General features: G+C 47.5%; 1 protein-coding gene across 1 annotated transcript in view; it reads left to right on the top strand.

The window, feature by feature from the left end:
• The window catches only part of LOC119970799 (nipped-B-like protein), a 559,915-nt gene that overhangs the window by 148,374 nt on the left and 387,223 nt on the right, over positions 1–24,318 (top strand). Inside the window, 5 exon segments of the mRNA XM_038805973.1 lie at positions 214–344; positions 2,422–2,539; positions 8,550–8,704; positions 10,255–10,380; positions 17,131–17,288. Of these exon segments, the coding sequence (XP_038661901.1) occupies positions 214–344; positions 2,422–2,539; positions 8,550–8,704; positions 10,255–10,380; positions 17,131–17,288 (688 nt within the window).

Here is a 24,318-nt window from a genome sequence, read left to right as displayed (position 1 = left end):
TATAATCTCAAATAAAGTTGTGGATAACAAGAGGCGTGTTGAAAAATTATTCCAAGAAGTTCCCTAAATGGCGTGAAAGTTTTACTTGACTGGAGTTTAAACACCCACGAATAATAGTAACTGATTGTAGTCAATATGAAATTTAAAAGATTGTTTAATCACAGTAAAAACAGTTTTGAAGTAAAACTGAAGGTAATTGTATTCCCTTTGCAGAGAACTGAAGGATAATCTTGGCAGTGATGACCCAGAGGGTGATATTCCAGTCCTCCTGCAAGCTGTCCTGGCTAGAAACCCCAATGTCTTCAGGGAGAAAAGCATGCAGAATCGATATGTGGTACAGAGTGGTGAGTAATACACCATGCCTGAATCAGCTGATTTACAAAAACTGACAATTTGTTTCTGTTTTGAGATTTTTACTGTGGATTTGGGATTGATTGCATTCTGCAATTCCATCATTTGCATTTAAGGCCATTAGTTTATGCTGGCCGAATAATTTAAAATCTTTGTGACATTCTTGGGTTCTTGCTCATGTTTTGCGAGTCACATTGCACAACATTGTGCGCTGTGCCATGGACCTGTGAATCAGTGGCGTTGCTCATGTCAGGTCGTTTGAAATGATTATTTTCTTCATAGAAAAATTTGGGGAGTTGAAGTTTGAATTTCTTTTTTACCTTCATTGACTTACTGCGTCTGCTTCACTAACTGTGATGACTTTGTTGACATAGGTGTGGTAACTTGACCTGCAAAAGGAAGCCGAAATGTGTTAATCTTAAATTTAATCTGTAATATATAAAATAACAAAGTTTAAAATACAGTATGGCTCAAAAACGGAAACAGCTAGTTGAACATCAAAAAACAGAACAGAATTGGAGGTACTGACAGTGAAATACGAATATACACAGGCAACAACAACTAAGGACGTCCCAGCACACCAATGACAGCAATTGATTTAAATAAGATGCATAATAATAACTCTGGGGAACATATGACATGCTGCAGTTTACTGCTGCTGTTAGTCATCTGCGAGCAATGAGGATGACTGGCTGTCATTTTCCATTCCGATCGAAGGACTTGGCAGGCTATGCTCCTGGAGTTGAGAAATTACTATCAACATAAATCCATATATTGAAACTGTATAAACATTTGCTAAATTATACTAAACTTGCTAAAATTATGCTTGAGCCCTGATCAAATCAACTCTTTTTTAAAAGAAAAAAGTGATTCTGTAAAAGCTGAGACTGTACATAAGAGCTTTCAGTTTTATAATTTGAAAGAATCACCACAGAAATATCTCCACAATTTAATTTTACATTTTGAATGACGTTTGACTGAGACCCTGTCTTCCCTCAGTTTGACCTAAAAGATTTCATTGCAAGAACAGGGAAGTTCTCACTGTGTGCTTGCCAATACACTAACCTTCCAGCCTGGAATGCTTGGGGCTCAGGCATTTCTGGATAGTAGAAAACCGTTGGAATGCCAAACCACGAGTGTGTAAACTGGATATAAATATGTACCTGAGACATAAAATGGAGCTAAATGGTGTTCTTTGCACATGTTATCCATACACATGTTTGCATGCTGGCAAGAGGACAAAGGTGAAGGAAGCAGTTAGACAACATTAAAAATTGGTTTAACCAGAGATCAACAGCGGATGACCTGGTTGTTGCTGTAATCAGAAATTTTGGAAGATCATGGTTACCTTCATCGCTGACTAGGATGAGGACCATGGGACAAACATGCTTAAACTAGTGCGAAGACATGATAGTGCAGGTTTTCTGATTCATTCATTTGAAAATATGGGCTAAAGCACTAATGCATAGAATTAATCGATAACAATATTGAACATTGCCAACAGCTAACCAATTCATTGATTTATGAATGTTCTTTAAGGCTTCGTTTGAAGACACTTGTAGTTATGCCAAGTCCCCAGCTAATTTTTACCCTCTCCACTGTATTTAATGTGACCCCATGCTTGCACATCTGTGCTGTAGTCAGCCCCTCTCTGCATACATGTGTACACAAACTATGGTCTAATCTGTTGGTGCCTGTGATTCAGAGTCTTCTCAGCTCAGCTGCATGGCAGTTTCCCTCACACTCCAGCCAGTGATCGTGTTACATTTGCTGGCAATGTTGTCATGCCGCGAGCCTGACAATTGCGGGGTCACTCCTAATCCTACTAAGTGGTATTTCTGTAGTTGAGTTCTGGACTGGAGAGGTTACAGTGCGTTTGTCTCAGCAACACCGCTAACAGACATTATCTGCTGCTGTCTGTGGGACCTTGCTGTGTACATATCGGTGCCCTATTTTCTTACACTAATAAAAGTAAACTCTTTGGGCCAACCTGAGGATGTGAAAGGTGCTTTATAATTGCAAGTTTGTTCTTTGAATTGGCTTCACTGTTATGAACATGTCATGTTTCAGGTATTATGCAACAACAGATCATCCAACACCAACAGTACAAACTACCCCAGAATTCCATACATGGGAGCCCTGCATCCTCCACTTTTCAACAGTCCACAATCTCGCACAGCCCTTCCAGGTAATTTGCAGCATATCATCAAATTGGTAGAATCTCTGGGACTTGCTTTAATAGTGAGTTGTATTCAAATATCTGTGGTTAATAGTAGTGTGCAATTCTCATTTGTAACAGTTGGCAGATGAAAAATAAGGTCGTGCAGCTCTTCAGGTAGTTGTGTGCCAGCTGACAAAGGTGCTGACCCCCAAAATCTTGTGTCCCGTTGCTTGATCCGATATCATGTTCCATTTGTTCGATCTGGGTGGTAAAATGGAGAGTTCTGTCATTCTGCTGATGACACAAAGGTAGGAGAGTACGTTGCGAAGAGAACATAAGATTACATTAGGTGAGTGAGCAAAGATCTGGCAAATGGTGTACACTGTGGGAAGATGTGAAATTGTCCATTTTGGCAAGAAGAATTAAAAAATAACATCTAAATGGTGAGAGATTGCAGAGCTCTGAGGTGCAGAGGATATGGGTGAATCTAGAACTAGGATTCGCGGTTTCAAGACAGATGAAGAAATTTGTTTTGCAGGTTGAGTGTCTTTGGAAATGTTGAAAAGGCAGTGTCTTTGAATATGTTTAAGGCAGGGGTATTTAGGTTCTTGATGAGCATGGGGGTGGGGAAGGGGGTGGGGGCGGTGGCGCAGTGGTTAGCACTGCTGCTTCACGGCATTGAGGACTCGGGTCACTGTCCGTGTGGAGTTTGCACATTCTCCCCGTGTCTGAGTGAGTCTCGCCCCCACCCAACGATGTGCAGGGTAGGTGGATTGGCCACGCTAAATTGTCCCCTAATTGGGGAAAAAAAAATAATTGGGCACTTTAAACATTTTTTAAAAAAGATTCACGGACCGTAGGTATATGGAGTTCAGGTTAAAATCTGATCAGCCATGATCTTATTGAATTGCTGAGGCATTGAGTTGCCTAGTCCTAATTGTATGTTTGTAGGCTCATACTCTGCCATTCATTGGTTCAAATAGCGACTTCAGTGTTACTTTCTGTATCATTTGTTCAGCTTCCATGTACATGGTTAAGCAGCATCTTGGTTTTGAAATCCTCATATTTTAGATCTCCAACATCTGCAGTATTCTTTTATTTAAAACACTGATCATTGTTTTCACATCCTTCCGTGCTTCACCTCTCCCCTCCCAGTAATCTTCCCCCATGTGGCACAATTCTTCAAAATATCTGTGCTCCTCGAATTATAGCCTCTTGAAAACATCCCAAGCCTAACCAGTCTCTCTCCATAGCTCAAATGCTCCATCCTGGGGAATCACCTCAGCATCCTCTCTAGTGCATTGCATCTTTCTTATAGTGAGGCGACTGGAAATGAACACACAACTCCAGCTGTGGCATAACCAAGGTTTTGTCCAGCTCCAACATATCGTCCGTCCCTCTTGTAATCTATGCCACACCTGAAAAGGCAAGTGTCCAAGTCATATAAATGGCAGATGGAATTTAACCAGGACATATACGAGGTGATGCATTTTGGTAGATCCAATTCAGGTGGGAGCTATAAAATAAATGACAGAACCGTCAGGATCATAGAGACACAGATATCTGGGCATGCAGGTCCACAGATTCTTAAAAGTGGCAGCACAGGTATAAAAGCTCAAATTATGTTAGTTATATAGAACGTTGGTTAGGCCACATTTGGAATACTGTGTCCAATTCTGCTCACCGCACTACCAGAAGGATGTGGAGGCTTTGGAGAGAGACAGAAAAGGTTTACCAGGAATGAGGAGAGATTGAATAAACTGGGATTGTTCTCCCGAGAGAGACAGAGGCTGAGGGGCCCTTCGGCCCTCGATGTTGCACCATCCTGTGAAACCCCTCTAAAAGTCCCTCTACACTATTCCCTTATCGTCCATATGCCTATCCAATGACCATTTGAATGCGTTTAGTGTTGGCGAGTCCACACACCTTACGCCCTCTTAACAACCCTTTCGTTAGCGACCTTTAAGACTTATCTGGATAGGCACATGAACAGACGGGGTATAGAAGGATACAGGCGGTTGGTCTAGATAGGACACGTGATTGGCGCAGGCTTGGAGGGCTGAAGGGCTGTTCCTGTGTTGTATTGTTCTTTGTTTATGCCTCCCTATTAACTTGTCCTACCGCCTTCAGGGATGTGTGGGCAATCATCCTAAGATCCCTCTGTGCCTCTGAGCTTCCTAGTGTACTCCCATTTATTGATTACTCCCTTGTCTTGTTGCTCTTTACAAAGTGCATAGCCATACATTTTAAGGTTAAATTCCATCTACCACTGATCTGTTCATCTGACCAACCTGTCTGCATAATTCCTGAAACTGAAGACCACCTTCCTCACTATTAACCGCCCTGCCAATCTTCGTGTCATTGGCAAAATTGTTATTTCCACTCCCCCACATTCTCATCTTTCTGTCGATATAATAAATCAAATCAAAATATTACAAATAAAAGGGACCCAGTGCGGATCTGTGTGGCAATTGTTGTTGCTGTTTAATATACACTTAAGATATGTTTCCATTTAAGGAACAATCAACTTAAAATACTGCCCCAGAGACTTCAGATCAGGCATTCGCACGACCTGACTCTGAACTGGATTTCATTTCATTTATCGTCCATGGCTCTGTTGGGTAAAGTTCAATGGTCTTCAGTTCTATTCCGCATTTGTATCCCGACTCGAAACATTAGCTCCGTTCTCTCTCCTCTGGGCAGCACGGTAGCACACGTGGCTAGCATTGTAGCTGCACAGCGCCAGGGTCTTGGGTTCGATTCTCTGCTGGGTCACTGTCTGTGTGTGCGTGGGTTTCCTCCGGGTGCTCCGGTTTCCGCCCATAGTCCAAAGACGTGCAAAAAGGTTAGGAGGAGTTATTGGGTTATGGGGATAGGGTGGAAGTGAGGGCTTAAGTGGGTCGGTGCAGACTCGAGGGTCGAATGACCTCCTCCTACACTTATTTCTATGTAAATGCTGTGAGGTCTGCTGAGGTTGTCCAGCATTTTCTGTTTTGGTTTTTGTTGCTGCATTTTCACTATTTGGTTATTGTAGTTTTTTTTCATAGATCTGGTAAAATATCATAAACTTTCAAGATTTCAGTTTTGAGTCATCAATAGCATTATCTTACCAGCTGGCCCACTCGAATCTGCAATCCCTCTTGAGCTCAGTGAGTCATCTAATTTCTATAATGGTTCTGATGACAAGTGATGAAAGTATCAAAATCTCTAGCCATGTACAGGTATTTTCATTAACTAGTTATGTACAGTGAAGATGTTTGAAGCTGGTTAATAGTTGAGGGATGTGCTCTAATCCCGTAACAGCCTCCACGAACAGGCGCCGGAATGTGGCGACTAGGGGCTTTTCACAGTAACTTCATTTGAAGCCTACTCGTGACAATAAGCAATTTTCATTTCATTTCATTTTCATCAGGACTGCCCAGTAACAATTCTTTCAAGCCCAGGTTCACTACCAAAGCAACTACCTCTATTTTGGAGGTTCCACCACTACACTAATCCCACTGCCCAGCATTTGGCCCATAGCCTTGAATGTTATGACATTTCAAATGCTTTATCCATGTATTTTTTTTTAAAGATTCAGGTTTCCTGCCTCAACTCTCCTCCCAGGCAGTCCATTACAGATTCCCACCACCCTCTGGGTGAGAATTATTTCCTCAAATCCCCTCTAAACCTCCTGCCTTGCGCTGTAAAAAATTATGCACCCTTGACGTTGACTGTTCAGCAGCTACATTGTTTCCTCCCTGCCATGCCACTCATAATCTTATGCACCTCAATCAGGTCCTTCTCTGCTCCAAAGAAAACCTGAGCTTATCCCACCTCTCTTCGTAGAACAAGAGAAAGGACAGCAAGGAGAACAAGTAAAGTGATAGGCAGAGAAATCAAGGGTCTGTATCAGATAATGACACTTGTATATAAAAAAAATCTTTATTATTGTCACAAGTAGGCTTACATTAACACTGCAATAAAGTGTAGGGACGGTACAAGGAATGTCAAAAGGACTAGCCTTAAGGTTTTGTACCTGAACGCGCGGAGCATTAAAAATAAAATGGATGAATTAATTGCGCAAGTAGATGTAAAGGGAAGTTGGGATTACGAAGACATGGCTCTAAGGTGACCAAGGATGGGAACTAAACATTGAGGGCTATTTTGCTTTTAGGAAGGACAGACGGAATGGAAAAGGTGGTGGAGTTTCATTGTTGATTAAAGAAGATATTGATACAATATTGAAGAAAGATATTAGTACAGATGATGTGGAATCTGTCTGGGTTGAGTTAAGAAACACCAAGGGACAAAACTGCAGTGGTAATGTTGGGAATAGCATTAGACAGGAAATCAGAGATGCATGTGGTAAAGGAACATGTGTGATTATGGTACATAATGCAAATTGCTTGTAACAGACGGCTGGGGAAATGATTTATTTTTATTCTTTCACATGATGTGGGTGTTGCTGGCTCAGCCAGCATTTGTGCTATCCTCGGAAAGGTAGCGGTGAGCTGCAGACTTGAACTGCTGCAGTTGGTGTGGTGTAGGTACATCCACTGCGCTGTTTGGCAGGGATGGGGTGTTCCTGGATTTTGACCCAGTGACACTGATATTGTTCCAAGTCTGGATGTGTGTGGTTTGGATTAGAACCTTTGGGAAGTGGTGTCCTCAGTCTGAGTGAAGTAAACTGTTCCCACATTCTGGGGAGTCAGGGATTCATACAGGACAGTCAGCATGGCTTTAAGGGGTGGTCATGTCTGGCCAACTTAATTGAATTTTTCAAAGAGCGTGACCAAGTGTGTAGATGAGGACAATGTATTTGACCAGGTCTACTTGGACTTCAGTAAGGCTTTTGATAAGGTCACACCTGGGAGACTTAGCAAAGGCAAGAGCTCATGGGATCTCTGGAAATTTTTCAAATTGGATCCAGAATTGCCTGAGTGGCAGGAAGCAGAGGGTGATGGTCGAGGGGTGTTTTTCTGACTGGAAGCCTGTGTCCAGTGGGGTCCCGCAGGGATCCGTGTTGGGGCCTTTGATGTTTGTGGTTTACATAAATGACTTAAACATGAATGTAGGAGGGCTGATCAGTAACTTAGTGGATGTTGGAGTGGTAAACAGTGAGGTGATAGCTTTAGACTACAGGAGGCAATAGTTCGGCTGGTCAGATGGTAAGGGATCAGGGGTCATGGGGAGATGGCAGGAGAATGGGGATGAGAAACCTATCAGCCATGATTGAAAGGTGGAGCAGACTGAATGGCCTAATTTTGTTCTTGTATCTTCTAGTCTTTTGTAAATGGAATTCAATATGAATAAGGTGAGGTGATGCACTTGGGCAGGACAAACAAGGCAAGGGAATACATGATGAATGGCAGGACCCTGGGAAGCACCGGGGATCAGAGGAACCTTGGTGTGCATGTACACTGGTCCCTTACGGTAGCAAAGCAGGTGGACAGTGGGCAGGAAGGCATATGGTATACTTTCCTTATTAAATGAGGCAAAGAGTTTAAGAGCAGGGAGGTTATGTTGGAACTGTAAAATGTTGGTTAGGCCACAGCGAGAGTATTGTGAGCAGTTCTGAAATCCACATTATAGGAGGGATGTGATAGCACTGGAAAGAGTGCACAAAGAAAAGTACAGCAAGGGAAGGGGCAGGAGGTTTGAGAGGGGATGTGAGGAAAAACCATTTCACCAAGAGGGTGGTGGGAGTCTGGAACTCGCCTGAAAGGGTGGTGGAGGCAGAGACCCTCATAACATTTAAAAAGGAATTAGATGTACACTTGTGATGCAAAGGCCAAGTGCTGGAAAATAGGCAGGAAAATATTCACTAGAATAGTGAGGTGGTTGTTTTTGACTGGTGCAGGCATGGTGGGCTGAAGGTCCTTTTCTGTGTAGACTTCTATAATTTTGACTAATCAGTGGACTCCAAACTGGTCACTGCAGTTCTCCGTTTAGGAAAGTGGGCCTGTCTAGTCTTGGTTTCCACATAACCGCATACTATGAATGAACTGAATAAATGTGGGAACTCGGGTAAGCTTTGTTTCCTTATTGTTTGCAGTCGATTTGTACCACCTCAATCAAGTTCGACCAACAGATATATGACTCAACAGAACAGTCCTGTACCCAGTCCATATGCTCCACAGAGCCCTCCAGGTTACATGCAATATCCACAGCACCCTCCAAGCTACACACAGCATCAGCAGATACAACAAGGTAAGAGCTGATAATTGGTGACCTGCTGTCATGTACAAATGTTGAATCTTTGCTAGAAGCTAGATAGTAGTTTAACCGATTACTGGTCCAAATTGAACTTGTGAAGGATTAGCCATTCTTGACCAGGAATTATCCATTCTTGACCATGATTCTATGTGGGGTTGGATATGCTTCGTCATAGTTTGACTTTGGAATAGAGTCATGTATGTTCTTGAGTACAACTTCAGAAGTAAGATAGTAAGTGCTCACTATAGATGAGGCTCCTCTTCCCCACCCCTCAATTCCAATGTTCCAGCGCACCACTGAGACAGAGCGAGGAGTTCCAGTGCTCCACTGAGACAGAGCGAGGAGTTCCAGTGCTCCACTGAGACAGAGCGAGGAGTTCCAGTGCTCCACTGAGACAGAGCGAGGAGTTCCAGTGCTCCACTGAGACAGAGCGAGGAGTTCCAGTGCTCCACTGAGACAGAGCGAGCAGTTCCAGTGCTCCACTGAGACAGAGCGAGGAGTTCCAGTGCTCCACTGAGACAGTGCGAGGAGTTCCAGTGCTCCACTGAGACAGAGCGAGGAGTTCCAGTGCTCCACTGAGACAGAGCGAGCAGTTCCAGTGCTCCACTGAGACAGAGCGAGGAGTTCCAGTGCTCCACTGAGACAGAGCGAGGAGTTCCAGTGCTCCACTGAGACAGAGCGAGGAGTTCCAGTGCTCCACTGAGACAGAGCGAGGAGTTCCAGTGCTCCACTGAGACAGAGCGAGGAGTTCCAGTGCTCCACTGAGACAGAGCGAGGAGTTCCAGTGCTCCACTGAGACAGAGCGAGGAGTTCCAGTGCTCCACTGAGAGAGCGAGTTGGTCCCGTGTTCCAGTGCACCACTGAGACAGAGCAAGGAGTTCCAGTGAATCACTGAGACAGAGCGAGGTGCTCCACTGAGACAGAGCGAGGAGGTCCCGTGTTCCACTGAGACAGAGCGAGGAGTTCCAGTGCTCCATTGAGACAGAGCGAGGAGTTCCAGTGCTCCACTGAGACAGAGCGAGGAGGTCCCGTGTTCCACTGAGACAGAGCGAGGAGGTCCCGTGTTCCACTGAGACAGAGCGAGGAGGTCCCGTGTTCCACTGAGACAGAGCGAGGAGGTCCCGTGTTCCACTGAGACAGAGCGAGGAGTTCCCGTGCTCCACTGAGAGCGAGGAGGTCCCGTGCTCCACTGAGACAGAGCGAGGAGGTCCCGTGTTCCACTGAGACAGAGCGAGGAGGTCCCGTGTTCCACTGAGACAGAGCGAGGAGGTTCAGTGTCCCAGTGCACCACTGAGACCGAGCGAGGAGCTCCAGTATTCCAGTGCACCACTGAGACAGAGTGAGGAGCTCCAGTATTCCAGTGGACCACTGAGACTGAGCGAGGAGGCCTCGTTGGTGAGATTCATTTGGGGAAATCAAAAATGTTTCTTGCTACCATAATTTATTCTTAAGTGAAATTTAAGAATAAATTGACGTTTTTGGGGTGGAAGTGAGGGTTCATAATTCTTGCTCTGAGTTCTGAATGCTTGTTTTTCCATCCTTAGAGTTGCATGGTTCCCCTCTGGTATCAGGTCCTACATATTCTGGGAGCCCTCAGAGACCTGTGCAACCCTGTTTGATAGTCCAGACTCCGTCTTCTCCTCAGCAGCAACAGTCAACCCCCACGCTAGGTAAAGAACACACCAATTCAGCTGTTCTGCACATTATAGCAGGGCATGAGATAAGTGGAGATGTGTGGCAAATGTGTTTACATAGTTAGGATGGCACAGTTTAGGGGCAGAAAAGGCAAGTGTAACAAGCCATTCGCCCCTAGAAAGTTGGAGTTCTTAGTATTGTGTATTGCTGCTTGGTTTAAAAAGAGGCAGTGGGTAAGACATTCCTTTAATTACATTAACTGCTCTGTTTAATTACAGTCAGCACTTGGCAGCTGAAGAGTATCTTTGGGATGGCTTCTTTCTCTGATTAGATTTGTCTGTGATGTTATAGAGGTAGCTTGTATTTTCAAAAAACAAACTTGTTTCCGTACTGTCACTTCGCACTGATTTACATTTGTCCTTCATAAATGCACTGAAGCCAGTAACCTATAAAGTTGTTGCGCTTAATTACCAGCTAGTAATGGGTCAGCATTGAGCAGCACGTTATCGTAGTGTTATACAGCTGAAAGTACTCATTATTGGGAAGCAATAAATCTTAAAAATCTCCTAATATTTTACAATTCAATTAGACATAACAAAAACATCACAAGTTTTTCATTACTGATGAAATCCATATGACAGCACTAAGGATAAATTTACGTAGATTATTAGTTCTCATGAAAATAGTAATCAGTAAAAATACATTGCTTCATAATATGTGGCAGATACACTTTGTCCAGAGAGTTAAGAAATGTTGGTGAAGCGCTCATTATAAATGGAGAACTGAGTAATGTAATGCACGAGTTCCTTACAAACTATTAATCTATTTGATCACATACAGACTTTTTTGCATCTATTGGATGAGCTGTGAACCAGATGTTTTGAACTTTTGTCTTATTTGATCCAAGTTTCTTATCGACCAATCCTAACCCACCTCGGCCCATCTCCTGCTGAACGCCTTTATCATTTCTGGATTTGTTTACTTCAGTGACTGATATGGGGCTGTGTAGCACACAGGGCTAAATCGCTGGCTTTGAAAGCAGACCAAGGCAGGCCAGCAGTACGGTTCGATTCCCGTATCAGCCTCCCCGAACAGGTGCCGGAATGTGGCGACTAGGGGCTTTTCACAGTAACTTCATTTGAAGCCTACTTGTGACAATAAGCAATTTTCATTTAATTTCATTTTCATGATAGGGATAATCTGGAGAGTATTGCTAATATTTTGAGAGAAAAAGATGGGTTTCTAATGGCGAAGGTTTAAGTACATATTTCAGTAAATGTTTCAGTAAATGTAAGTGTTTATCAAGTTGAAAAGTAGATTCAATACAAGCTTATGGTTAGTAACATTATTGTGTGATTTTCCAATTGGGACATTTTTTAAAGAAGTGTTTGAATTGCAAATTGGCTCTTGTACCCTTTAACAAATAAATTGCAATCAGTTGACTTCCTGGGGAAGAAGTGAGTCAAGATGGTGAATGACAGTCGATTGCGGGGGGGGGGGGCTGGGGGTGGGGAGGGAGGAGTGAGTATTGGAGTCAGGGTGGGGAAAGGCAGTGGCTGGGGGTGGGGAGGGAGGAGTGAGTATTGGAGTCAGGGTGGGGAAAGGCAGTGACTGGGGGTGGGGAGGGAGGAGTGAGTATTGGAGTCGGGGTGGGGAAAGGCAGTGACTGGGGGTGGGGAGGGAGGGGTGAGTATTGGAGTCAGGGTGGGGAATGACAGTGGCTGGGGGTGGGGAGGGAGGAGTGAGTATTGGAGTCGGGGTGGGGAAAGGCAGTGACTGGGGGTGGGGAGGGAGGAGTGAGTATTGGAGTCGGGGTGGGGAAAGGCAGTGACTGGGGGTGGGGAGGGAGGGGTGAGTATTGGAGTCAGGGTGGGGAATGACAGTGGCTGGGGGTGGGGAGGGAGGAGTGAGTATTGGAGTCAGGGTGGGGAATGACAGTTGCTGGGGGTGGGGAGGGAGGAGTGAGTATTGGAGTCAGGGTGGGGAAAGGCAGTGACTGGGGGTGGGGAGGGAGGAGTGAGTATTGGAGTCAGGGTGGGGAAAGGCAGTGACTGGGGGTGGGGAGGGAGGGTGTGAGTATTGGAGTCAGGGTGGGGAAAGGCAGTGACTGGGGGAGGGGAGGGTGCGATATTGGACTCAGGGTGGGGAATGACAGTGGCTGGGGGTGGGGAGGGAGGAGTGAGTATTGAAGTCAAGGTGGGGAAAGGCTGGGGGTGGGGAGGGAGGAGTGAGTATTGGAGTCAGGGTGAGGAAAGGCAGTGACTGGGGGTGGGGAGGGAGGGTGCGATATTGGAGTCAGGGTGGGGAAAGGCAGTGGCTGGGGGTGGGGAGGGAGGAGTGAGTATTGGAGTCAGGGTGGGGAAAGGCAGTGACTGGGGGTGGGGAGGGAGGGTGTGAGTATTGGAGTCAGGGTGGGGAATGGCAGGGGGTGGGGAGGGAGGGGTGAGTATTGGAGTCGGTGGGGAAAGGCAGTGACTGGGGGTGGGGAGGGGCCGGAGTGAGTATTGGAGTCAGGGTGGGGAAAGGCAGTGGCTGGGGGTGGGGAGGGAGTGTGCGAGTATTTGAGTCGGGGTGGGGAATGACAGTGGCTGGGGGTGGGGAGGGAGGGTGTGAGTATCGGAGTCAGGGTGGGGAATGACGGTGGCTGGGGGTGGGGAGGGAGATGTGAGTATTGGCGTCAGGGTGGGGAATGACGGTGGCTGGGGGTGGGGAGGGAGGTGTGAGTATTGAAGTCAGGGTGGGGAAATGCAGTGGCTGGGGGTGGGGAGGGAGGGGTGAGTATTGGAGTCAGGGTGGGAACTGACAGTGGCTGGGGGTGGGGAGGGAGGAGTGAGTATTGGAGTCAGGGTGGGAAATGACAGTGGCTGGGGGTGGGGAGGGAGGAGTGAGTATTGGAGTCAGGGTGGGGAATGACAGTGGCTGGGGGTGGGGAGGGAGGAGTGAGTATTGGAGTCAGGGTGGGAACTGACTGGCTGGGGGTGGGGAGGGAGGAGTGAGTATTGGAGTCAGGGTGGGAAATTACAGTGGCTGGGGGTGGGGAGGGAGGAGTGAGTATTGGAGTCAGGGTGGGAAATGACAGTGGCTGGGGGTGGGGAGGGAGGAGTGAGTATTGGAGTCAGGGTGGGAACTGACTGGCTGGGGGTGGGGAGTGAGGAGTGAGTATTGGAGTCAGGGTGGGAAATGACAGTGGCTGGGGGTGGGGAGGGAGGAGTGAGTATTGGCGTCAGGGTGGGGAATGGCAGTGGCTGGGGGTGGGGAGGGGAGGGTGTGAGTATTGGAGTCAGGGTGGGGAAAGGCAGTGGCTGGGGGTGGGGAGGGAGGGTGTGAGTATCGGAGTCAGGGTGGGGAATGACGGTGGCTGGGGGTGGGGAGGGAGATGTGAGTATTGGCGTCAGGGTGGGGAATGACGGTGGCTGGGGGTGGGGAGGGAGGTGTGAGTATTGAAGTCAGGGTGGGGAAATGCAGTGGCTGGGGGTGGGGAGGGAGGAGTGAGTATTGGAGTCAGGGTGGGAACTGACAGTGGCTGGAGGTGGGGAGTGAGTATTGGAGTCAGGGTGGGAAATGACAGTGGCTGGGGGTGGGGAGGGAGGAGTGAGTATTGGAGTCAGGGTGGGAACTGACAGTGGCTGGGGGTGGGGAGTGAGGAGTGAGTATTGGCGTCAGGGTGGGGAATGGCAGTGGCTGGGGGTGGGGAGTGAGGAGTGAGTATTGGCGTCAGGGTGGGGAATGGCAGTGGCTGGGGGTGGGGAGGGGAGGGTGTGAGTATTGGAGTCAGGGTGGGGAAAGGCAGTGGCTGGGGGTGGGGAGGGAGGGTGTGAGTATCGGAGTCAGGGTGGGGAATGACGGTGGCTGGGGGTGGGGAGGGAGATGTGAGTATTGGCGTCAGGGTGGGGAATGACGGTGGCTGGGGGTGGGGAGGGAGGTGTGAGTATTGAAGTCAGGGTGGGGAAATGCAGTGGCTGGGGGTGGGGAGGGAGGAGTGAGTATTGGAGTCAGGGTGGGAACTGACAGTGGCTGGGGGTGGGGAGGGAGGAGTGAGTATTGGAGTCAGGGTGGGAACTGACAGTGGCTGGAGGTGGGGAGTGAGTATTGGAGTCAGGGTGGGAAATGACAGTGGCTGGGGGTGGGGAGGGAGGAGTGAGTATTGGAGTCAGGGTGGGAACTGACAGTGGCTGGGGGTGGGGAGTGAGGAGTGAGTATTGGCGTCAGGGTGGGGAATGGCAGTGGCTGGGGGTGGGGAGGGGAGGGTGTGAGTATTGGAGTCAGGGTGGGGAAAGGCAGTGGCTGGGGGTGGGGAGGGAGGGTGTGAGTATCGGAGTCAGGGTGGGGAATGACGGTGGCTGGGGGTGGGGAGGGAGATGTGAGTATTGGCGTCAGGGTGGGGAATGACGGTGGCTGGGGGTGGGGAGGGAGGTGTGAGTATTGAAGTCAGGGTGGGGAAATGCAGTGGCTGGGGGTGGGGAGGGAGGAGTGAGTATTGGAGTCAGGGTGGGAACTGACAGTGGCTGGGGGTGGGGAGGGAGGAGTGAGTATTGGAGTCAGGGTGGGAAATGACAGTGGCTGGAGGTGGGGAGTGAGTATTGGAGTCAGGGTGGGAAATGACAGTGGCTGGGGGTGGGGAGGGAGGAGTGAGTATTGGAGTCAGGGTGGGAAATGACAGTGGCTGGGGGTGGGGAGGGAGGAGTGAGTATTGGAGTCAGGGTGGGAAATGACAGTGGCTGGGGGTGGGGAGGGAGGAGTGAGTATTGGAGTCAGGGTGGGAAATGACAGTGGCTGGGGGTGGGGAGGGAGGAGTGAGTATTGGAGTCAGGGTGGGGAATGGCAGGGGGTGGACAGGGAGGAGTAAGAATCAATCCTAAGGGTGAGAAAGATAGCAAAGGGAAAGTGAAACAATAATCCCCCCCCCCCCCCCCCCCCACTGAACTAATTGCAACTGGTTTGCCTGGGCATTGGGGCTCCAGCTCCAGCTTGAGCGCTCCTGGGAGGCGAGTGATAGGCCAACCCGGTCGAATACCTCATTAATACTCAATGAATATTGACATAGTGTGCACCTCGAGCAATTGGGAGGGAGTGGTGTTGTGTTCTTGTCACTGTTTAGTAATCCAGAGATCCGGGTACTGCTCCAGATAAAGATCTGCAATTAAAAGTTTAACAAAGATCATGAAACCATTGCCAATTGTTGTAAAAACCCATCTGAACAAAGAACAATACAGCACAAGAACAGGCCCTTCAGCCCTCCAAGCCTGTACTGGTCATGATTCTAACCTTAACTAAAACCCTCAGCACTTCCTTGCGCCATATCTGGTTCAGTGATGTCCTTTAGGGAAGGAAATCTGTCTGACTCTAGATCCACAGCAATGTGGTTGACTCTTAAATACCCTGTAAAAATTAACTAGAAAGGCAGTGATGTGTGAACAGTAAATGAAGGCCCAGGCAGTGCCCAGGTGGTGGCCATGGGGATAGTAAGTGAAGGCCCTGGCAGCAATCATAAGAACATAAGAACTAGGAGCAGGAGTAGGCCATCTGGCCTTTTGAACCTGCTCCACCATTCAATGAGATCATGGCTGGTCTTTTGTTTCGGCCCAGGTGGTGGCCATGGGAGCTGTAAATGAAGGCCCAGCCGGCGATCCCAGGCGGAGGCCATGGAGACAGTAAGTGTAGGCCCAGGCGGTGGCCATGGGAGCTGTAAATGAAGGCCCAGGCGGTGGCATTGGGAGCTGTAAATGAAGGCCCAGGCGGTGGCCATGGGAGCTGTAAATGAAGGCCCAGCCGGTGCCCAGGCGGAGGCCATGGAGACAGTAAGTGTAGGCCCAGGCGGTGAGGCTGTATCACCAGATTGATGAGAATGAGCCGTCCATGCTCATCCCCAATTTTTATTGTGAGGTAAATTCATAATTCCTCAATTGTTGCTTGAACTAGGCGAACATAAGAACTAGGAGCAGGAGTCGGCCATCTGGCCCCTCGAGCCTGCTCCGACATTCAATGAGATCATGGCTGATCTTTTGTGGACTCAGCTCCACTTTCCGGCCCGAACACCATAACCCTTAATCCCTTTATTCTTCAAAAAACTATCTGAATTTACCTTAAAAACATTTAATGAAGGAGCCTCAGCTGCTTCACTGGGCAAGGAATTCCATAGATTCACAACCCTTTGGGTGAAGAAGTTCCTCCTAAACTCAAGTCAGGAGCTGACTAAACAGCGCCAAAATCTAACCTTGTATATTCCGTTTAATACGACCCTAAATTTTTAAGAAGTAATTATTGTATGGTGTAGGAGGTGGTGGTGGCAGGGAACTTGTGCCAACTTCAGGTTGGTGAATACTCTATGCAATATTAATGAAGGGCGTTGGTTTAGCACAGTAGGCTAAATAACTGGCTTGCAAAGCAGAACAATGCCAGCAACGCGGGTTCAATTCCCATACCGGCCTCCCTGAACAGGTGCCAGAATGTGGCGACTAGGGGCTTTTCACAGTAACTTCATTGCCGAGAGCATGGGTTAGCAGCCATGTACTCTCTCCTGCACTGTAACATGATGTGAGACAAGGGTCTTCTGAAAACTCTGCATTATAACTGGTACTTAAGAGTAAAGTTTCAGTTTAAATACGATTTGTTCTGAAGTGGAGCAGCTATTGAATGAAACAAACACTACGCTGTGTTGGTTGACCTATTTAATGAGGTTGTCTTCGCAGAAACCCTTTGTTTAGCAGGAGTTTGTGTTTGAAACCTTTTCAACACAAGTGAATCAGATAACCAGCTTCATTAACAGAACTTATTGTGCTTTTCAGCTGTATCGAGCCCAATGATTTCCAGTGGCATGCGAAATATTCACGATAGTAAAGTGGCAAGTCAGATGTCGGGGTCCTCATCCAACCACCATACAGATAATTCTAGACATGGATCGAATGAGGACTACATACACATGGTGCATCGGCTTGGATCAGAGGTGAGAACACTGAATTGATTCAGAAAATGCTCTTTGTACACTCAAGATCTGAACTGATGCCTTTGGGGTGCCCACTGGTTAGCACTGGGACTTCGGCGCTGAGGACCGGGGTTCGAATCTCGGCCCTGGGTCACTGTCTGTGTAGAGCTTGTACATTCTCCCCATGTCTGTATGGGTTTCACCCCCACAACCCAAAAATGTGTAGGTTAGGTGGATTAGGATGTGCTGGCCTTGGAAAGGGTCCAGAGGAGGTTCACAAGAATGATCCCTAGAATGAAGAACTTGTCATATGAGGAACGGTTGAGGACTCTGGGTCTGTACTCGTTGTAGTTTAAAAGGATGAGGGGGATCTTATTGAAACTCACAGGATACTGCGAGGCCTGGATAGAGTGGACATGGAGAGGATGTTTCCACTTGTGGGAAAAACTCGAACCAGAGGACACCATCTCAGACTAAAGGGACGATCCTTTAAAACTGAGACGAGGAGGAATTTCTTCAGCCAGAGGGTGATGAATGTGTGGAACTCTTTGCAGCAGAAGGCTGCGGCGGCCAAATCATTGAGTGTCTTTAAGACAGAGATAGGTTCTCGATTCATAAGGGGATCAGGGGTAATGGGGAGAAGGCAGGAGAATGGGGATGAGAAAATATCAGCCATGATTGAATGGAGGAGCAGACTCGATGGGCCGAGTGGCCCAATTCTGCTCCTATGGCTTGTGGTCTTTTGGGTGAGGCCAGGTGGTTTAAGACTGAATCCTAATATCGTGCTGTAATCAGAGTTGTAATTACAGGTCAAAGTGAAGTTTAATTTGAAGCAAGATAATCAGACAGTGAGAATCCGTTCCATAAGTTCCAGAGCACAGTTGATTGCTTGGTAAAGCCACCTATTGTATAAGATGGTGAAATGGGCTTGTTTACAGTAGAAGAAATTTGGGTGTTGTTGCTTAAGTTCGATGCACTTTCTTTGCTCCTACATGACCAAGGTGCAGACCAGCTGCACGGTTCAATTCCCGTACCAGCCTCTCCGAACAGGCGCCAGAATGTGGCGACTAGGGGCTTTTCACAGTAACTTCATTTGAAGCCTACTTGTGACAATAAGGGATTTTCATTTCATTTTCATTTGAACCCCCCTTGATCTTCTGTCTCATGTAGTTTTGCTAGTCTCATTGTATTACTCGCAATAAGGCTATCCCTGATCACTTCTTTGTAGCACTCTCCAACCATGCATAGAAAATAGAAGCAGGAGAAGACCATTCGGCCCTTCGAGCTTGCTCCGCCATTCATTAGGATCATGGCTGAACCTTCCAAGTTCAATACCCTGATCCCACCTTAACTCTTCTGGATTTGTTTACTTCAGTGACCGATATGGGGCTGTGTAGCACACAGGGCTAAATCGCTGGCTTTGAAAGCAGACCAAGGCAGGCCAGCAGTACGGTTCGATTCCCGTATCAGCCTCCCCGAACAGGTGCCGGAATGTGGCGACTAGGGGCTTTTCACAGTAACTTCATTTGAAGCCTACTTGTGACAATAAGCAATTTTTGGCCAATCATTGGTCATGCTGAATTGCCCCTTAATTGGAAAAAAAGCAAGTGGATGCCCTAAATTTTATTTTTTTTAAATTGCACAATGTCACTCTGTGTGGCGTTTGAACATTCGCCTGATGATTGCAGGGGTTTCATCCCCACAATCCAAAGATGTGCAGGGTAGGTGGATTGGCTACGCTAAATTGCCCCTTAATTGGAACAAAACAATTGGGTAGTGTAAATATATTTAAATAAAAAGAAATTGCTCAGAGCGAGAACAAACAGAGTTGTTATCTCTGGGTTGTTGCCCGTGCCACGTGATGGTGAGACGAGGAATAGGGAGAGAGAGCATTAAACACGTGGCTACAGGGGTGGTGCAGGCGAGAGGGATTCCGATTTCTGGATAACTGGGGCTCTTTCTGGGGAAGGTGGGACCTCTATAGACAGGATGGTCTACATCTGAACCTGAGGGGCACCAATATCCTGGGGGGGAGATTTTTTAGTGCTCTTTGGGGGTGTTTAAACTAATTCAGCAGGGGCATGGGAACCTGGATTGTAGTTTTGGGGTACGGGAGATTGAGAGTATAGAGGTCAGGAGCACAGATTTGACTTCGCAGGAGGGTGCCAGTGTTCAGGTAGGTGGTTTGAAGTGTGTCTACTTCAATGCCAGGAGTATCCGAAATAAGGTAGGGGAACTGGCAGCATGGGTTGGTACCTGGGACTTCGATGTTGTGGCCATTTCAGAGACATGGATAGAGCAGGGACAGGAATGGTTAACATAGAACATAGAACATAGAACGATACAGCGCAGTACAGGCCCTTCGGCCCTCGATGTTGCACCGACATGGAAAAAAAAACTAAAGGCCATCTAACCTACACTATGCCCTTATCATCCATATGCTTATCCAATAAATTTTTAAATGCCCTCAATGTTGGCGAGTTCACTACTGTTGCAGGTAGGGCATTCCACGGCCTCACCACTCTTTTTGCGTAAAAAACCCACCTCTGACCTCTGTCCTATATCTATTACCCCTCAATTTAAGGCTATGTCCCCTCGTGCTAGCCACCTCCATCCGCGGGAGAAGGCTCTCGCTGTCCACCCTATCTAACCCTCTGATCATTTTGTATGCCTCTATTAAGTCACCTCTTAACCTTCTTCTCTCTAACGAAAACAACCTCAAGTCCATCAGCCTTTCCTCATAAGATTTTCCCTCCATACCAGGCAACATCCTGGTAAATCTCCTCTGCACCCGTTCCAAAGCTTCCACGTCCTTCCTATAATGAGGCGACCAGAACTGTACGCAATACTCCAAATGCGGCCGTACCAGAGTTTGGTACAGCTGCATCATGACCTCATGGCTCCGGAACTCAATCACTCTACCAATAAAGGCCAACACACCATAGGCCTTCTTCACAACCCTATCAACCTGGGTGGCAACTTTCAGGGATCTATGTACATGGACACCGAGATCCCTCTGCTCATCCACACTACCAAGAATTTTACCATTAGCCAAATATTCCGCATTCCTGTTATTCTTTCCAAAGTGAATCACCTCACACTTCTCCACATTAAACTCCATTTGCCACCTCTCAGCCCAGCTCTGCAGCTTATCTATGTCCCTCTGTAACCTGCAACATCCTTCCGCACTGTCTACAACTCCACCGACTTTAGTGTCGTCTGCAAATTTACTCACCCATCCTTCTGCGCCCTCCTCTAGGTCATTTATAAAAATGACAAACAGCAACGGCCCCAGAACAGATCCTTGTGGTACGCCACTCGTAACTGAACTCCATTCTGAACATTTCCCATCAACTACCACTCTCTGTCTTCTTTCAACTAGCCAATTTCTGATCCACATCTCTAAATCACCCTCAATCCCCAGCCTCCGTATTTTCTGCAATAGCCGACCGTGGGGAACCTTATCAAACGCTTTACTGAAATCCATATACACCACATCAACTGCTCTACCCTCGTCTACCTGTTCAGTCACCTTCTCAAAGAACTCGATAAGGTTTGTGAGGCATGACCTACCCTTCACAAAACCATGCTGACTATCCCTAATCATATTGTTCCTATCTAGATGATTATAAATCGTATCTTTTATAATCCTCTCCAAGACTTTACCCACCACAGACGTTAGGCTCACCGGCCTATATTTACCGGGGTTATCTCTACTCCCCTTCTTGAACAAAGGGACCACATTTGCTATCCTCCAGTCCTCTGGCACTATTCCTGTAGCCAATGATGACCTAAAAATCAAAGCCAAAGGCTCAGCAATCTCTTCCCTGGCTTCCCAGAGAATCCTAGGATAAATCCCATCCGGCCCCGGGGACTTATCTATTTTCACCTTGTCCAGAATTGCCAACACTTCTTCCCTACGCACCTCAATGCCATCTATTCTAATAGCCCGGATCTCAGCATTCTCCTCCTCAATATTATCTTTTTCTTGAGTGAATACTGACGAAAAGTATTCATTTAGTATCTCGCTTATCTCCTCAGCCTCCACACACAACTTCCCACCACTGTCCTTGACTGGCCCTACTCTTACCCTAGTCATTCTTTTATTCCTGACATACCTATAGAAAGCTTTTGGGTTTTCCTTGATCCTACCTGCCAAAGACTTCTCATGTCCCCTCCTTGCTCGTCTCAGCTCTCTCTTTAGATCCTTCCTCGCTTCCTTGTAACTATCAAGCGCCCCAACTGAAACTTCACGCCTCATCTTCACATAGGCCTCCTTCTTCCTCTTAACAAGAGATTCCACTTCTTTGGTAAACCACGGTTCCCTCGCTCGACCCCTTCCTCCCTGCCTGACTGGTACGTACTTATCAAGAACATGCAATAGCTGTTCCTTGAACAAGCTCCACATATCCAGTGTGCCCAACCCTTGCAGCCTACTTCTCCAACCAACACATCCTAAGTCATGTCTAATGGCTTCATAATTGCCCTTCCCCCAGCTATAACTCTTGCTCTGCGGGGTATACTTATCCCTTTCCATCACTAACGTAAAGGTCACCGAATTGTGGTCACTGTCTCCAAAGTGTTCACCTACCTCCAGATCTAACACCTGGCCTGGTTCATTACCCAAAACCAAATCCAAAGTGGCCTCACCTCTTGTTGGCCTGTCAACATATTGTGTCAGAAAACCCTCCTGCACACATTGTACAAAGAACGACCCATCCAATGTACTCGAACTATATCTTTTCCAGTCAATATTAGGAAAGTTAAAGTCTCCCATAACAACTACCCTGTTACTTTCGCTCTTTTCCAGAATCATCTTCGCCATCCTTTCCTCTACATCTCTAGAACTATTAGGTGGCCTATAGAAAACTCCCAACAGGGTGACCTCTCCTTTCCTGTTTCTAACCTCAGCCCATACTACCTCGGAAGAAGAGTCCCCATCTTGCATCCTTTCTACCACCGTAATACTGTCCTTGACTAGCAGCGCCACACCTCCCCCTCTTTTGCCCCCTTCTCTGACCTTACTAAAGCACCTAAACCCCGGAACCTGCAACAACCATTCCTGTCCCTGCTCTATCCATGTCTCTGAAATGGCCACAACATCGAAGTCCCAGGTACCAACCCATGCTGCCAGTTCCCCTACCTTATTTCGTATACTCCTGGCATTGAAATAGACACACTTCAAACCACAGACCTGAACACTGCCGCCCTCCTGCGAAGTCAAAACTGTGCTCCTGACCTCTCTACTCTCAATCTCTCGCACCCCAAAACTACAATCCAGGTTCCCATGCCCCTGCTGAATTAGTTTAAACCCCCCCAAAGAGTACTAACAAATCTCCCCCCAGGATATTGGTGCCCCTCAGGTTCAGATGTAGACCATCCTGTCTATAGAGGTCCCACCTTCCCCAGAAAGAGCCCCAGTTATCCAGAAATCTGAATCCCTCCCGCCTGCACCATCCCTGTAGCCACGTGTTTAATTGCTCTCTCTCCCTATTCCTCATCTCACTATCACGTGGCACGGGCAACAACCCAGAGATAACAACTCTGTTTGTTCTCGCTCTGAGCTTCCATCCTAGCTCCCTAAAGGCCTGCCTGACATCCTTGTCCCCTTTCCTACCTATGTCGTTAGTGCCAATGTGGACTACGACTTGGGGCTGCTCCCCCTCCCCCTTAAGGACCCGGAAAACACGATCCGAGACATCACGTACCCTTGCACTGGGAGGCAACATACCAAACGTGAGTCTCTCTCGCTCCCACAAAATCTCCTATCTGTGCCCCTGACTATTGAGTCCCCAATTACTAATGTTCTACTCCTTTCCCCCCTTCCCTTCTGAGCAACAGGGACAGACTCCGTGCCAGAGGCCCGTACCCCATGGCTTACCCCTGGTAAGTCGTCCCCCCCACAAGTATCCAAAACGGTATACTTGTTACTCAGGGGAACGACCGCAGCGGGTCCCTGCACTGACTGCTTCTTCCCAGTCCCTCTTACAGTTACCCATCTATCTCCAGTCTTTGGTGTAACTACTTCCCTGAAGCTCCTATCTATGACCCCCTCTGCCTCCCGAATGATCGGGTTGTTGCAGGTTCCGGGGTTTAGGTGTTTTAGTAAGGTCAGAGAAGGGGGCAAAAGAGGGGGAGGTGTGGCGCTGCTAGTCAAGGACAGTATTACGGTGGCGGAAAGGATGCTAGATGGGGACTCTTCTTCCGAGGTAGTATGGGCTGAGGTTAGAAACAGGAAAGGAGAGGTCGCCCTGTTGGGAGTTTTCTATAGGCCACCTAATAGTTCTAGGGATGTAGAGGAAAGGATGGCGAGAATGATTCTGGAAAAGAGCGAAAGTAACAGGGTAGTTGTTATGGGAGACTTTAACTTTCCAAATATTGACTGGAAAAGATATAGTTCGAGTACATTAGATGGGTCGTTCTTTGTACAATGTGTGCAGGAGGGTTTCCTGACACAATATGTTGACAGGCCAACAAGAGGCGAGGCCACATTGGATTTGGTTTTGGGTAATGAACCAGGCCAGGTGTTAGATCTGGAGGTAGGTGAGCACTTTGGAGACAGTGACCACAATTCGGTGACCTTTACGTTAGTGATGGAAAGGGATAAGTATACCCCGCAGGGCAAGAGTTATAGCTGGGGGAAGGGCAATTATGATGCCATTAGACATGACTTAGGATGTGTAGGTTGGAGAAGTAGGCTGCAAGGGTTGGGCACACTGGATATGTGGAGCTTGTTCAAGGAACAGCTATTGCGTGTTCTTGATAAGTACGTACCAGTCAGGCAGGGAGGAAGGGGTCGAGCGAGGGAACCGTGGTTTACCAAAGAAGTGGAATCTCTTGTTAAGAGGAAGAAGGAGGCCTATGTGAAGATGAAGCGTGAAGTTTCAGTTGGGGCGCTTGATAGTTACAAGGAAGCGAGGAAGGATCTAAAGAGAGAGCTAAGACGAGCAAGGAGGGGACATGAGAAGTTTTTGGCAGGTAGGATCAAGGAAAACCCAAAAGCTTTCTATAGGTATGTCAGGAATAAAAGAATGACAAGGGTAAGAGTAGG

Source organism: Scyliorhinus canicula, chromosome 8, assembly GCF_902713615.1.
Source record: "Scyliorhinus canicula chromosome 8, sScyCan1.1, whole genome shotgun sequence".
In the NCBI taxonomy this organism is placed as follows: Eukaryota; Metazoa; Chordata; class Chondrichthyes; order Carcharhiniformes; family Scyliorhinidae; genus Scyliorhinus; species Scyliorhinus canicula.
Note: the sequence above shows the minus strand (reverse complement) of the source record. Positions and strands in the feature narration are given on the sequence as shown.